The sequence below is a fragment of the Salvelinus sp. IW2-2015 genome, linkage group LG19 (assembly GCF_002910315.2).
Source record: "Salvelinus sp. IW2-2015 linkage group LG19, ASM291031v2, whole genome shotgun sequence".
Lineage (NCBI taxonomy): Eukaryota > Metazoa > Chordata > Actinopteri > Salmoniformes > Salmonidae > Salvelinus > Salvelinus sp. IW2-2015.
In genome coordinates this window covers 14,195,955-14,212,680 of record NC_036859.1, presented here as the reverse complement: position 1 = coordinate 14,212,680, position 16,726 = coordinate 14,195,955, and the positions used below count along the sequence as shown (strand labels likewise).

The 16,726-nt window shown below is 40.4% G+C and overlaps 1 protein-coding gene across 1 annotated transcript in view; it reads left to right on the top strand.

Annotated features, from left to right (window-relative positions):
• The first annotated feature begins 8,925 nt into the window (after positions 1 to 8,925).
• Positions 8,926 to 16,726, top strand: part of dtna (dystrobrevin, alpha) — a 33,471-nt gene continuing 25,670 nt past the window's right edge. Inside the window, 5 exon segments of the mRNA XM_070448849.1 lie at positions 8,926 to 9,148; positions 14,696 to 14,763; positions 15,115 to 15,195; positions 15,311 to 15,524; positions 16,482 to 16,567. Coding sequence (XP_070304950.1) covers positions 9,132 to 9,148; positions 14,696 to 14,763; positions 15,115 to 15,195; positions 15,311 to 15,524; positions 16,482 to 16,567 — 466 coding nt within the window. The 5' untranslated portion in view covers positions 8,926 to 9,131.

Sequence of the window (16,726 nt, the reverse complement as noted above, 5' to 3'; positions counted from 1 at the left end):
TTCAATCCCTCTCAATTCCAAGGTAACTACATTTCAATAATTAAATTCACAATTAAATATTATCCAAAACAATTCCACAAATTAAATTCCCTCAGGCTTTCAGGCTGATCATGTCACTGTTCAGACAGCCTTACTATAATGGAAATATAAATGATTTAAAACAAATCCTTCAGTAAATGTTTGATACTAAGTGCATTAATTCCATTAACTGGGAAATTTACAAATATTGACTTGAAATCCAATTCCAAAGATTAAATGTTTTTATAATTCCAATTCCATCAGTGCAAATAGTCTAAATCCAATTCCATAACTTGAAGATTGTTGGAATTCAAATGAAGTTCAATGTAAATTCTCCACTTTATGAGTGAATTCAATAATTAATTTGGAATTTCAAATTCAATTGGTATTGACCCCAACCCTGCTTATGTCCTTATGGCAATCAACTCCACTTGAAAGTCCAATGTGCGCTACAAGTAAAAGAGCAGATATAGGCCTACTATTGGTAGATTTATAACATGTTCTAGGATAGGCCTGGGTCATAAAGACCTCAACTGGATACTGGTATGGAAGCAACACAGGATTATCACAACATTTATAGATTTTATTACAACTTGAATTTGTACAGTTCTACAAAGGCAAACACAGCAACAACAAAAAAAACACAGCAAATATTAAGTGTAATTTCAGCAAACTGATTTTCAGTGCAACACAGCAAACAACACAATATTCAATCAATATGAAAGGTCTTAACAGACTAAAGTGTTACGATCATAAAACTGTCCACGCTCTCTTAATAGACAAAATCACAGTATAAAACACAAGGACTCGCTTCTGTCATCATGAAGTGCTTTGAGAGGTTAGTTATGGATCATATCACCTCCACCTTCTTCTGCCTTCAACACAATCCAGCCTTACATTCTGTCTCAGAGACTCATTCAGGACTTCTCCTTAGATGGACTTGTGGTTGTTGGACTTCCTGAGCCAGCGATCACAGCGGGTCAAAGTAGGTCCCCACGTGGCAGACATGCGCACCACCAACTCAGGCTCTCCTCAGGGATGTGTTTTGTCCCCACTCCTGTACATCTTGTACACTAATAGTTGTACTAGTTCCCATCCTGACAGACACCTCGTTAAGTTTGCTAAAGACACTGCCTTGATCAGCGTGTTGCATGATGACGAGGAACACCATGGCCTGGTCCTAAATTACTTTGTAGAGTGGTGTGATGAATCACACTTGGTCCTTAATACCAACAAGACCAAAGAGATAGACTTCAGGAAGCGTACAACACCTACCTCTGCAACATCTAACAGAGATCAGAACATAGAGATTGTAGCGGAATACAAATATCTGGGTGTCCCCTTGGACAAGTTTCAGCGGAGTAAATGTACAGATCTGATCTACGAAAAGAGTCAACAGAGACTGTACTTTCTCAAAAAGCTAGGATCTTTTACTGTTGACTGTACTATACTGACTGTTGTACAAATCTTTCATTTAGAGTTTTTTAAAACGTTTTGTATTGTTTGTTGGTTTGGCAATACCACTGTCAACCAGAGAAATATGCTGAGAAGGATTATCACCACAGCAAGCAAGGTACTTGGAGTCAAACAGACAGGCCTGGATGAGATCTTTAAGGTCAGGGCACTCCGCAAAGCTCGTAAAATAATTTTAGACCCAAGCCACCCTCTGTACCCGGACTGTGAACTACTCCCCTCTGGGCGCAGGTATAGGGCAACCCTCAGCAGGAAAAACAGAACTAGACAATCATTTGTGCCAGGTGTGATATCCCTCCTAAATAGCTCAGGTTAATGTTCCTACCGACCCAGTAAGACCAGCAGGCTAGTCTCTTTTTATTGGTATGTAACTGTTATGAAAGTTGCATTGTCAATTTGTTTTGTATTTAAACGCCACTTTAAATGTGTACATGACACTGCAACAAAATTTCCCCATGGGGACAATAAAGTCAGTAAGTAAGTACCTGACACCCTAGACCCACTACAACTTCGGTAACACTTTACTTGACACCCAGCATCATAACACTTTATGACATGGTCATAACCATTACATAATATGTCATAACAGCTGACATAACTTGTCATAACATGTCATTATATGGTCATAACACTGTCATAACACATATATTTACACCTGTTGTGATATATATTGTGTTATTTTATGGCTGGTTATGACACCTACATAAGAGTGCCAAAACCCACATTTATTTAAATGTTTTTTCTCTGCCAAGAAGTTTCCTTTTGTTTGAAAGTCTGTTTCTTAAGTCCTTTCTTGTTGTTGTAAGGAATTATTTAAGGTCATCTTTTTTTCCATCATAATTTAAATAACATGTAGAAAATACCCTTTATGACACTGTCAAGAATCATTATGACCATCATAATCATATAAGCCAGATAGGGCTATCACATACAAGCCCTTATGTCAGTCATCAGTCAAAAAGAAGGTGTTCTGACGGGCAGACCCCAGGTGGTGAATGTAGGCAACAGCACTTCTGCCATGCTAATCCTCAACATGGGGGCCCCACAAGGATGCATCCTCAGCTCTCTCCTGAACTAACTTTTCACCCATCTCCAACTCAATCATCAAGTTTGCTGACGACACATCAGTGGTAGGCCTGATTAGCAAAAACGACGAGTCAGCCTACAGGGAGGAGTTGAGGGCCCTGGCGGAGTGGTGCCAGGAAAATAACCTCTCCCTCAACGTCATCAAAACAAAGGAGCTGATAGTGGACTTCAGGGGGTTAGGTCAGCCCAACGCATCACCGGGAGCATACTGCCTGGCCTCAGGACATCTACAGCACCCAGTGTCACTGGAAGGCCAAGAAGCTCATCAAGAACCTCAGCCACCTGAGCCACGGCCTGTTCACCCCGCTATCATCTAGAAGGCAGAGACAGTACAGGTGCAGGGGGAGGGTGGCACATACATTTTTTTGTCACCCGGGAACTACATCTGCTGGCTGTCTCCAAGTCCACTCCAAACACCCACCAAGTAGGTTGTACTGGGAATACTTACAATTACTACTTTACAAGCACACAGAAACTGGAAAAGGATTATTCAATGTGACTGAAGGGCTGCATTTACACAGGCAGCCTAATTATTATATATATTTTTTTGCCAATAATTGTTTCTTTGACCAATCAGTGTAGATATTTTGCGAATAATTAGGCAAAAAAATCAGGGGTGTGTTCAGTTTGATTAATCGCTTTCTACGTTGCATGACGGTTTTACTGAAAGACACATTTTACAAAAACGTTCTTCAACGTTCTTGAACAGACTTTGAGGTACGTTTGCTCCGTTTTGTGGTTGTGGTGGGGTGTGGCTTGAAGCAATGAGTGATGGTATTTAGAGGGCAGCAGAGCGTTCCCAACCCACCACCCAACCCCTTTCTGTTCTGAACGCAGCCCATAATTGGGCTGCCAGTGAAGGAGTTTGATTAATCTCGCACCGGCGCCCGTGTAGATGTGTTTTGCACTGGCTGAAAGTTAATTGCGTTCGATTTGGAACCGGACTGCCTCCTGGGGGTGAGTCAGGTGCCCCACTCTGTCCGACTGCAAAGTCGGTTCAAAATAGAAGTGACGTAATTAAGCACGTGTAGTAATGAGTAGGATTCTGTGTTTTCAAAAGTGATTGCTTTTGATGAAAACGCTTTATCTGCCTTCCCAATGGAAACTATTTTGAAAAGTCTATCATTTAGTTTTTGGAAAAGATGATGCCCCATGTTGCCTTGTCGGCAATTTGACCAAGCTGCGTAGATTACGTTAGATTTGAGAAGGGCGCTCCTCCCTCCCCGCTTTCTCCGGATGATGTGACAGGCCAGAGCGTGACAAAGTAGCGTAAACTATATTTTTATCTTTATTTAACTAGGCAAGTCAGTTAAGAACAAATTCTTATTCTTATTTACAATGACAGCCTACACCGGGCCAAACCCAGACGACGCTGGGCCAATTGTGCGCCGCCCTATGGGACTCCCAATCACGGCCAGTTGTGATTTAGCCTGGATTCAAACCAGGGTGTCTGTAGTGAGGAAAGTGTTATTTTGTTGTCCTCTGCATCCTCTCTATCTGTGTGAGGTAGCCTGTGCAGTCTAGTGTGGGCTATGGATCTCGACTATTGTCTGGGTTTAATGAGCCCAGCCTAGAACAATCCAGATGTTTCACCGGATGCATAAATCTGAAGCATCCGGTTGGCGTTTCCACTCTTTACCAAATATGGTGGTTGTAGGAAGCACAGTGGCCGGCAGTGGGAGAAAATAGAGCGAGATGGATTTTGGACGATCGGTTCGTACGTAAAGCATTCTCTATTCCGGCTGCAAATACATCGGTTTCCTCCTTAACTTGCTTTAATGGTGTGCCGCGTGATTGCTTTTTGAATGTGCGTACTGTATTAATAAAACATACTTTCCCACCACCATTTTCCGATTTTTGGACAACTTCAGAATGTTTCATACCGCGTTCAGCCAATCAGGTTGCAGCAGTCGGTTGTTTACCCTTAGTTGACAAGGTGGCCAACATCATGAAGTAACATTAGCCACTCTAGCATGGTGGTGGAAAATTGTGTTTTCTTAAGACATTATGCACATTTTTTCAGTTTTTTTCCCAACAGCGGCACGCAATTAAAGCTAGTTAAGGAGGAAACCGATGCCTTTGCATTCTGAATGGAGGATGTTTTCTGTACGAACCGGTCGACGGGGGCCACCAGCGTACTACCCGCTGGTCACATAGCGCAGATGATAGTGAAGATCAATAGCTCCCACTAACGGCTTCCCAGGCTATGCATGAGGAGAATGTTTTGTCTTATTTGTTCATTTCTAAACTGTGCCTATCTGACTCCGATGTGATGCAAATTTCTCTCATCAGTTTCTCACCATTAAAAAAATGTATATATCAGATGGGGATTGTTTCTACAGACCCCACAAGCAGTCAGCACTGACTAGTACAACTCAGAGACAGGGCAGTCCAGTGTAATACACTCCCAGACAGACAACAACAAATTGTTGAGACTTCTTATTTACTGGCCATATAGGTTACTATAAAGACTTTGATGTGATGCAGATTTCTCTCATCAGTTTCTCACCATTTTTTTTATTTTAGATGTGGTTTGGTTTCACAGACTGCACTTATCCTTCCTGTGCATTGTATTCATGGGTTTATACAGTACGTATATGGCTGAATCAATATGTATTTGTATGTTTATTTTGTCAACTTCAACATTTGTAAAGAATACACTGACGCAAGTGAAGAGATTCCGCATTACGTCATCGGCAGAAGCCACACGTACTCGAGGCAAATGCTGGGTTGCGCTACTCGAAAATTTCCATCACATCACCACTGCAAAAGGCGTTCGTAATAACAGGAATAGACCGTTCTAGGGGTAATGTACAATTGACCTAAATTAATCGTAATCACATCTATGGACACGGCTGACACGTCTATCCTGGATGTAAACAATGCAGTTTTATTCCTCGAAATCCTGGTAAGTATAGACAGCACAAGTGCACTGGAACGACCTTATTATCACTCGTGTAAAATCCAAGTTACTGTATAGGAACTAGTGAGATCGAGATTTGTTTTAATCCCGAGGCAAATTGCATGTCAACTGTTAGAATTGAAGTATTGACAATTTGGGGGTTACGGTTATTATGCCTCATTTGTAGTGCCTCTGTCGTAACGGGATACAGGTTATCGCAATGGATGTGCATATAAATCTGTCATATACAGCCTGTTGTTGCCTTTCTTCACTCATCATGTGTGTTTGACAAGAAATGTTGACAAATGATGCTCTTGGTATTTCACACTGTCAATCATAGTGTTTCTCAGTTCTTTCTGAAATACACCAGAGCTGAGCAGGATCCATTGTAATTAAAGTAACCAAGTCATTGACATGGCTATCATGGCTCGTTTGTAAAACTGTTATGGCATCATCAACCAACAGTTTGGTACACTACATGACCAGAAATATGTGGACACCTGCTTGTCAAACATCTCATTCCAAAATCATGGACATTAATATGGAGTTGGGTCCCCCCTTTGCCGCTATAACAGCCTCCACTTTTCTGGGAAGGCTTTCCATTGGATGTTCCACAAGATGTTCTACAAGAGCATTGGTGAGGTCGGGCACTGATGTTTGGTGATAAGTTCTGGCTCGCAGTCAGCATTCCAATTCATCCCAAAGGTGTTCGATGGGGTTGAGGCCAGAGCTCTGTGCAGGCCAGTCAAGTTCTTCCACACCGATCTCGACAAACAATTTCTGTATGGCCCTTGCTTTGTGCACAGGGGCATTGTCATGCTGAAACAGGAAAGGGCCTTCCCCAAACTGTTGCCACAAAGTTGGAAGCACAGAATCGTCTAGAATGACATTGTATGCTGTAGCGTTAAGATGTCCCTTCACTGGAACTAAGGGGCCTAGCCCGAACCATGAAAAACAGCCCCAGACCATTATTCCTCCTCTACCAAACTTTACAGTTGGTACTATGCATTCGGGCAGGTAGTGTTATCCTAGCATCCGCTAAACCCAGATTCGTCCGTCGGACTGCCAGATGGTTAAGTGTGATTCACCACTCCAGAGAACGCGTTTCCACTGCTCCAGAGTCCAATGGCGGCTAGCTTTACACCACTCCTGCCGATGCTTGACATTGCGCATGGTGATCTTAGGCTTGTGTGCAGCTGCTCGGCCATGGAAAACCATTTCATGAAGCTCCAGACGAACAGTTCTTGTGCTGACATTGCTTCCAGAGGAAGTTTGGAACTTGGTAGCGAGTGTTGCAACCGAGGACAGATCATTTTTACGTGGGTGTCCACATACTTTTGTATATATTGTGTATATATCAGCATATTCCCACCGATCCAGTTTTTCTGTTGTTGCAGCAATTTCCTGAAGCAGTTTCACTAATCACCTTTGTAGTGCAGCCAGTATCAGAGTTTTTTTCCTTCCAGTAAGGAGCTCACATTGGGACACAGGGTCAGTTCAGGAACAACAACCACAAACATGTTAAAAAACGTATAGAATGCTTTCTGTCTTATGGAGCAAAGAACCATGGTGATCAGAGGCCCCACAGGCAGACAGCACTGACTAGTACAACTCAGAGGGAGGCAGTGGTGAAAAAAGTACCCAATTGTCATACTTGAGTAAAAGATACCTTATTAAAAAATGACTCAAGTAAAAGTCACCCAGTAAAATTCTACTTGAGTAAAAGTCAAAGTATTTGGTTTAAAAAATAATAATACTTAAGTATCAAAAGTAAATGTAATTGCTAAAATATACTTAAGTATCAAAAGTACAAATTATTTTAAAAAATCCTTATATTAAGCAAACCAGATGGCACAGTTTTCTTGTTTTTTCAAATGTATGTATAGCCAGGGCCATACTCCAACACTCAGACATCAATTACAAACAAAGCATTTGTGTTTAGTGAGTCCGCCAGATCAGAGGCATTAGCGATGACCAGGGATGTTTGCTTGATAAGTGTGTGAATTGGACCATTTTCTGTCCTGCTAAGCATTTAAAATGTGATGAGTACTTTTGGGTGTAAGGGAAAATGTATGGAGTAAAAAGTACATTATTTTCTTTAGGAATGTAGTGGAGTAAAAGTACAAGTTTAAAAAATATATAAATAGTAAAGTAATGTGCAGATACCCCAAAAAACTACATAAGTAGTACTTTAAAGTATTTTTACTTAAGTACTTTACACCACTGGAGACAGGGCAGCCCAGTGTAATACACTCCCCGACAAACAACACAAGATTGTTGAGACTTCTTATTAACTGGCTATATAGGCTGCTATAAATACATACAGTACCAGTCAAAAGTTTGGACACACCTACTCATTCAAGGGTTTATCTTTATTTTTACTTTTTTCTACATTGTAGAATAATAGTGATGACATCTAAACTATGAAATAGCACATATGGAATCATGTAGTAACCAAAAAAGTGTTAAACAAATCAAAATATATTTTATATTTGAGATTCTTCAAAGTAGCCACCCTTTGCCTTAATGACAGCTTTGCACACTCTTGGCATTTGCTCAACCAGTTTAACCTGGAATGCTTTTCCAACACTCTTGAAGGAGTTCCCACATATGCAACTACCTACTGTATTTATTTATTTTGCTCCTTTGCACCCCATTATTTCTATCTCTACTTTGCACATTCTTCCACTGGAAATCAACCATTCCAGTGTTTTACTTGCTATATTGTATTTACTTCGCCAACATGGCCTTTTTTTGCCTTCACCTCCCTTATCTCACCTCACTTGCTCACATTGTATATAGACTTATTTTTCTACTGTATTATTGACTGTATGTTTGTTTTACTCCATGTGTAACTCTGTGTGTTGTATATGTCGAACTGCTTTGCTTTATCTTGGCCAGGTCGCAATTGGAAATGAGAACTTGATCTCAACTTGCCTACCTGGTTAAATAAAGGTGTAATAAAAAATAAAATTTAAAAAATGGGGAAATACAGGGCCATAACTCAAACAACTGCTCATGTCTCAGAAATACTGTACCCCTTTGCTTTTCTTTCTTTGACTGTGGTAAAAAAAAGAGCCATAATATACACAAGAGAAGGGAAGGGTTCAGCATGCCTGAAATTAAGTTAAGAGAGCAAGAGAGTTTATCTATCCACTGCAGGAAGAAATGTGATAGTTTTAATATTGCTAAGAGAAACTGACTTTATAGCCTTAGTTTGATTCTGGCAGGGGTGGAGCGTTACAAGTTATCTGCAATGTTTATGGTATACGATGATTTGCTCATTTCAGGGCAGTTATTTTTAATACTGCAAGTGTATGTGACACTAGCACAGAGCAAGAGTAATGCTCGCTGGGTGGGCGCCAAGTGAGAGGTTGGAAGGGGCTGCAACTGGAGAGCCAGTAAAGCTGTACAAGAATGTCGAGCCTGCTCATTTGAAGTTAAAGATAGAGGCAGCAGCACAACCTGTGTCCTGATAGTTTCTAATTTCAGATATCTGACTGTAGCTAAGCTAACCCCCTTCCAACTGGGGCTGGCTGCTTTTTGTTGTCATGTTTGCCTGGTAGAGAGGGCTTTATATACTCTGCACAGTTGTTATTAAGAATGACAAGCCTTTGGAGTAGCACACAGACAGACAAGGAAACAGAGCACCATGGTACATTCTGAAGGGTATGTTCAACATTGACAAGTTTGTTATCTCCTGAGTTGTGTTGCTTGTGGTTGTTTTCAATCTTCAACAGGGGAATAGTTGTTTGTGTCAATCTTAGCTATTTATTTCACAGATTTAGAATAGCATTCGTAAGGTCAAATACTTGGCACAAGAGCTTGGCTCTGTTCCTTTATGATATGAATTGGCAGTTTGAGTATGTTACAATGTTATTATTAGTTAGTTAGTTGCTATGCGTTTGTTGTACTATATGAGACTCAAGTAGATTGTGCTTGGATGATTAATGAATGATGAACTCAAAAGTGTTTAACATTGTTGTAACTTACTTAAACTAAAACTTGACATTACAGACAGATAATGTTTTTTTGCAGTCATCTTTATTGTGTGAATACAGTGTCTAGGAGTGAATGCGCTACTTGCTACCAATTTGATCCAGTGTTACCATAGAGGGCGTTACTCTGCAGAGAAGGGTCTTTGTGCAGAAATTGTTTTAATTTTTGTGTATGTGTACAGTACCTTAAATTAGCATTTGGCATGAAGCATTTGGAAGTTTCTGCATGTAACCTGAGGCCACTGCATAATATTTGCATATTTATCTAATTATTCGATTAACTTCTACTTCATTGGTGAAAAGTGGCCAGTCATAGTAGAAAGAGTATATTGAATCGTTTATAATTTTGTTGTCATTGATGTTTTGCTCCACAAAATCTGGTCCCTTTTAAAGTGAGCAGGGGAGGGGGTGGAGGGGGGGGGGGGGGGGGGGGGCATTGCACCATGTTTTTTAGGAATGGAGTGACTGGGTTCTTTTCTACCATGGCAACTTACCACATGACTAGGTGTATTAGATTTCCTTGGACAGTGTGCAGCGAGGCTGTGTGAGCATTCGCTAGCTCTGCCACTCTGCTGCTGTGAAACGTTCGTCCTTATCTCGCTCAAGTTTTTCAATGCCCTGTAGGGACTGTCCGCAAGCTACAGTTTTTAAATATTCATTATTAATATGTCTGACGGTCACCAGGTAAGATGATGTGTCATGTTGCCATTATTCAAGTGAAAATGGGCAGTGTGAGGTGGTCAAAAGTTATTAGCGTTGATGGAAAAAAAATTACCCTGAGTTGTGTCAGTCATATCACAGATTATTTTTGGTGAAGAACTCTTGGTACGAATGATACAGTATCTTGTGTGATTCAGGCTATGAAGTGAATTGAGATAATAGAGTGTGGATGGTGACGTCAAGTGGATGGTGATACAGTACGTAGAGGTATTGGTGGTGATAACCAAGAGGATAGTAGTGTTGCTGTTGTAGAAGGGGTGTCAGATACTTAGTACTGTAGTGTTTGACTGAAGGCTTACTAAATGCATGAGACTGTAGCATGTACACTAACGTTCAAAAATGTGGGGTCACTTAGAAATGTCCTTTTTCCATGAAAACATACATGAAATGAGTTGCAAAATGAATAGAAAATATAGTCAAGACGTTGACAGGTTATAAATAATGATTTTAATTGAAATATCGTTGTGACCTTCAAACTTTGCTTTCGTCAAAGAATCCTCCATTTGCAGCAAGTACAGCCTTGCAGACCTTTGGCATTCTAGTTTCAATTTGTTGAGGTAATCTGAAGAGATTTCACCCCATGCTTCCTGAAGCACCTCCCACAAGTTGAATTGGCTTGATGGGCACTTCTTACGTACCATACGGTCAAGCTGCTCCCACAACAGATCAATAGGTTGAGATCCGGTGACTGTGCTGGCCACCCCATTATAGACAGAATACCAGCTGACTGCTTCTTCCCTAAATAGTTATTGCATAGTTTGGAGCTGTGCTTTGGATCATTCTCTTGTTGTAGGAGGAAATTGGCTCCAATTTAAACGCCGTCCACAGGGTATATAGCATGGCGTTCCAAAATGGAGGTGATAGCCTCCCTTCGTCAAGATCCTTTTATTCGTACAAATCTCCCACTTACCATCCCCAAAGCACCCCCAGACCATCACATGCCTCCACCATGCTTGACAGATGGCGTCAAGCATCTCCTCCAGACTCTTTCATTTTTTCTGCATCTCACAAATGTTCTTCTTTGTGATCCGAACACTCAAACTTAGATTTGTCTGTCCATTAACAACTTTTTTCCAATCTTCCTCTGTCCAGTGTCTGTGTTCTTTTGCCCATCTTAATCTTTTATTTTTATTGGTCGCGTCTGAGATATGGCTTTTTCTTTGCAACTCTGCATAGAAGGCCAGCATCCCAGAGTCGCTCTTCACTGTGACGTTGAGACTAGAGGTTGACCGATTATGATTTTCAACGCCGCGACGTACCGGATACCGATCGTTATTGGAGGACCAAAAGGTCCGATACCGATTAATCGTCCGATTTTTAAATAAATGTATTTGTAATAATGACAATTACAACAATACTGAATGACACTTTATTTTAACTTATATAGTCAATACATCAATAAAATCAATTAGCCTCAACTCTCTCAACATGTTCAATTTGGTTTAAATAATGCAAAAACAAAGTGTTGGAGAAGAAAGTAAAAGTGCAATATGTGCCATGTAAGAAAGCTAACGTTTAAGTTCCTTCCTCAGAACATGAGAACATATGAAAGCTGGTGGTTCCTTTTAACATGAGTCTTCAATATTCCCAGGTAAGAAGTTTTAGGTTGTAGTTATTATAGGAATTATAGGACTATTTCTCTATACGATTTGTATTTCATATACCTTTGACTATTGGATGTTCTTATAGGCACTTTAGTATTGCCAGTGTAACAGTATAGCTTCCATCCCTCTCCTCGCCACTACCTGGGCTTGAACCAGGAACACATCGACAACAGCCACCCTCGAAGCAGTGTTACCCATGCAGAGCAAGGGGAACTACTCCAAGTCTCAGAGCGAGTGACGTTTGAAACGCTATTAGCGCACACCCCGCTAACTAGCTAGCCATTTCACATCGATTACACCAGCCTAATCTCGGTTGATAGGCCTGAATTCATAAACAGCAGAGCTGCTGGCAAAACGCACGAAAGTGCTGTTTGAATGAATGCTTACGAGCCTGCTGGTGCCCACCATCGCTCAATCAGACTGCTCTATCAAATCATAGACTTAATTATAACATAATAACACACAGAAATACGAGCCTTAGGTCATTAATATGGTCGAATCCGGAAACTATCATCTCGAAATCAAAAAATGTATTCTTTCAGTGAAATACGGAACCGTTCCGTATTTTATCTAACGGGTGGCATCCATCAGTCTAAATATTCCTGTTACATTGCACAACCTTCAATGTTATGTCATAATTACGTAGAATTCTGGCAAATTAGTTCGCAATGAGCCAGGTGGCCCAAACTGTTGCATATACCCTGACTCTGCGTGAAATGAACGTAAGAGAAGTGACACAATTTCACCTGGTTAATATTGCCTGCTAACCTGGATTTCTTTTAGCCTAATATGCAGGTTTAAAAATATATACTTCTGTGTATTGATTTTAAGAAAGGCATTGATGTTTATGGTTAGGTACACGTTGGAGCAACGACAGTCCTTTTTCGCGAATGCGCACTGCATCGATTATATGCAACGCAGGACACGCTAGATAAACTAGTAATATCATCAACCATGTGTAGTTATAACTAGTGATTATGATTGATTGATTGATTGTTTTTTATAAGATAAGTTTAATGCTAGCTAGCAACTTACCTTGGCTTCATACTGCATTTGCGTAACAGGCGGGCTCCTCGTGAGGCAGGTGGTTAGAGCGTTGGACTAGTTAACCGTAAGGTTGCAAGATTGAATCCCTGAGCTGACAAGGTAAAAATCTGTCGTTCTGCCCCTGAACAAGGCAGTTAACCCATCGTTCCTAGGCCGTCATTGAAAATAAGAATGTGTTCTTAACTGACTTGCCTAGTTAAATAAAGGTGTTAAAAAAAATAAAAAAACAGCATCCAAAAATACCGATTTCCGATTGTTATGAAAACTTGAAATCGGCCCTAATTAATCGGCCATTCCGATTAATCGGTCGACCTCTAGTTGAGATTGGTGTTTTGTGGGTACTATTTAATGAAGCTGTCAGTTGAGGACTTGTGAGGCGTCTGTTTCTCAAACTAGACACTCGAATGTACTTGTCCTCTTGTTCAGTTGTGCACCGGGGCCTCCCACTCCTCTTTCTATTCTGGTTAGAGCCGGTTTGCCTTGTTCTGTGAAGGGAGTAGTACACAGCATTGTACGAGATCTTCAGTTTCTTGGCAATTTCTCGCATGGAATGGCCTTCATTTCTCAGAACAAGAATAGACTGATGAGTTTCAGAAGAAAGTTCTTTGTTTCTGGCCATTTTGAGCCTGTAATCAAACCCACAAATGGTGATGCTCCAGATACTCAACTAGTCTAAAGAAGGCCAGTTTTATTGCTTCTTTAATCAACACAACAGTTTTCAGCTGTGCTAACATAATTGCAAAAGGGTTTTCTAATGATCAATTAGCCTTTTAAAATTCTAAACTTGGATTAGCTAACACAACGTGCCATTGGAACACAGGAGTGATGGTTACTGATAATGAGCCTCTGTACGCCTATGCAGATATTCCAGCAACAATAGTCATTTACAACATTAACAATGTCTAAACTCTATTTCTGATCAATTTGATGTTATTTTAATGAACCAAAAAATTGCTTTTCTTTCAAAAACAAGGACATTTCTAAGTGACCCCATCTTTTGAACGGTAGTGTACATTACATGATAGTAGTTGCGGCTGAACAGTAGCACTACTATGAGTAATACTACAACTACTAAAGCTGTTGAGTTAGTAGTGTTATGTTCATGTATTGTTTTTGTAAAATGACCCCCTGGGAAGCAATATTGTATTGTCTGCACACAACAATGACCTAATCATTGATCCATTACAAAAGTGTCACTATTAGGACTCAAGTACTGAAAGAATAAAAAAAAATGTATTTTTTTCATTCAAACTGTCATGGCCCAGTGAGTGTAATCATGCTAAGTCATTACTCATGAATAGTTTTAAGAAACCAATAACTAGCCTACTGAATTTGCTGCACTCGTTATGTCTAGGGGTATTAGGCCTAGCTACATGGTCTGTTACCTGAATGAATGGCTGCTTGAATGTGAGAAATCAGTGTTTGAGGACCGTGTTGGATGCACATGTGCGCAGGGAGACAGCAACCTTACCTTGGTCCAAGGCTAGCTCTGTCTCTCTTAACCTCTTGGTTGGCCAGTCCAAGCAGATTATTATTTGCTCAGATGATGACAAAACGGAAATATGTACAAAAAGGAAAAACACCAAAGGCATGCCCAAACTAAAGACTCAAAAACAAACGGAAAGCCTGATGGCCACCAAGCAAAAGCAGCAGCTTCGTGGCTTGCAAGCTGGGACATTGACTGACAATCCTAATTGACAGTACCTGATATGCTTATCGAGCCTTGGCTCAGCACTTAGACACTGCCACCTGGGGGATGGAGTGTGGAAGTGTGTCCTGGATAGTGTGTTTGTCTATGTCCTAACACTAACCTTCCCTCATATCATCTGTTTTCCTCTCCTGATCAGAATGATTGAAGATCGTGGGAGGAGTGGTGACATAATGGCGGAGAGACGACAACTTTTCGCAGAGATGCGTAAGTGTACAGGGCGATCTCTGAAAAGTAGTGAACCACACTCAAAGTATTATAACTGTTGTATACATAATAATAACATTCACCAGGTTATTAATGACATTTACCAAGTGATTTACCATGCCACTTCAAAGAAAGATTCCAGTATAGGATCCAATATAGGCCAACACAGCTTATTTTCATTAGCAATAATAGACAGGAATCTATTGTTAATGACCACATGAATGCACTCTGCATGGACAGTGTGTGAAGCAACACTCTTCCCCCAGTAGCTCCACAAAGTCTATCATCACCAGCATTCCTGTGTTACTGTCTGTCATATTACCTTGCATACAAATGTATTTTTTCCTACAGGGGCACAAGAGTTGGATTCCATAAGATTGTCCACGTATAGAACAGCTTGCAAACTCAGATTCGTTCAGAAGAAATGCAATCGTGAGTATGGTGTGATGTCCTCTGTCTGAGGTTTGATTGGGATTGTCTTGTGTCTCTAAAAACACGTGGCTAAAAGGGAAACGTGTCCGTGCATTTCTATTCTGTCTTTCCACAGTCCATTTGGTGGACATCTGGAATGTGATTGAGGCGTTCAGAGAGAACGGCCTGAACACCATGGACCTCAACACAGAGTTCACTGTGGCTCGCCTGGAAGCAATACTCTCCACCATCTTCTACCAGCTCAACAAGCGCATGCCCACCACCCACCAGATCAATGTGGAACAGTCCATCAGTATGCTGCTCAACTTTCTGCTGGCTGCCTATGACCCGTGAGTATCCACCATGACCGCGCCACTGTGTGACGGTCACTGAGCATGATGATGGAACAATTGTGTTGCATGTGTTTGTGTGTGGTGTGTGCCCCACTTCGTTGTTGATGTGTGATTATTCTGTTCACACACAGTCTTTCATGGGAGAACGAAATCCAGACTGACTGTTGTTTTAACAATGTAATGGTCTCACAATAGTCTTGTGTCAAGTGATACATCTTTAGTTCTGACAAAAGACAAGAGAAAGTAAACAGTGAAAATGACATAGTGATGATGATAAATGCAGAACCATTTTTGCTTGTTTTTACTGCTGTAATTAAAGTGTATAAGAGCAACTTAAAGATGCTAACCATAGGATTTTTGGTAATTTTTGCGTTGTAATTTCAGAAAATGTCCATAATATATTTGGCACTAATAGTGGAATAATACTGTTTCACAGTATTACTTACCCGCCAGTGTTGTGATTGGCTGTGATATTCATCTATTTATTTCTCCCGCCAGAGTGTCATCTGTCAAACCGGGAAAGCTGTTCTGACCTTATTTTCTCACATAAACTGAAATTGAGCGAACAGTGTAGAATTGTAGCAACCAGGAAATGACAGAGCGATTTCCACTAGATAACACAGCCACAAAGTCAGAACAGCTTTCCCAGTTTGACAACAGATGCTGCGCCGGTGGGAGAAATCAATAGGCGAGTATCACAACCATTCACAAGACTGTAAGTCATACTGTGAAACACTATCATTCCACTATTAGCGCCAGATATATTAATAGACATTTTCAGAAATTATAATACAAAAATCCAAAAGAATCCTAGGAGTAGCACCTTGAATGTGAAAGTGTTTAGATTATTGCAGGTATTATTCTTGTACTGCATATTCTTGACTTTTTCACAAATACACAAATTATACAAATTATACAAATCTGAAAAAATACTAAATACATTTATTCTTTTAGGGAAAGCCTCGGAAAAATCTCTGTCTTTGTTGTGAAGATGGCCCTGGCAACTATCTGCGGAGGGAAGATTTTGGATAAATTAAGATGTAAGATACTTGGTTAATCTTTTTTAAGATAATAGATTAAGATGAAGATGAATTAATCATTTACAGAGAATGATTTGCCCAACATTACTGTCCAGTGTTTACAGATTTCTATTAAATATTACCTATAATTAATAACAATATTAGTGAAATAGTTTTCCT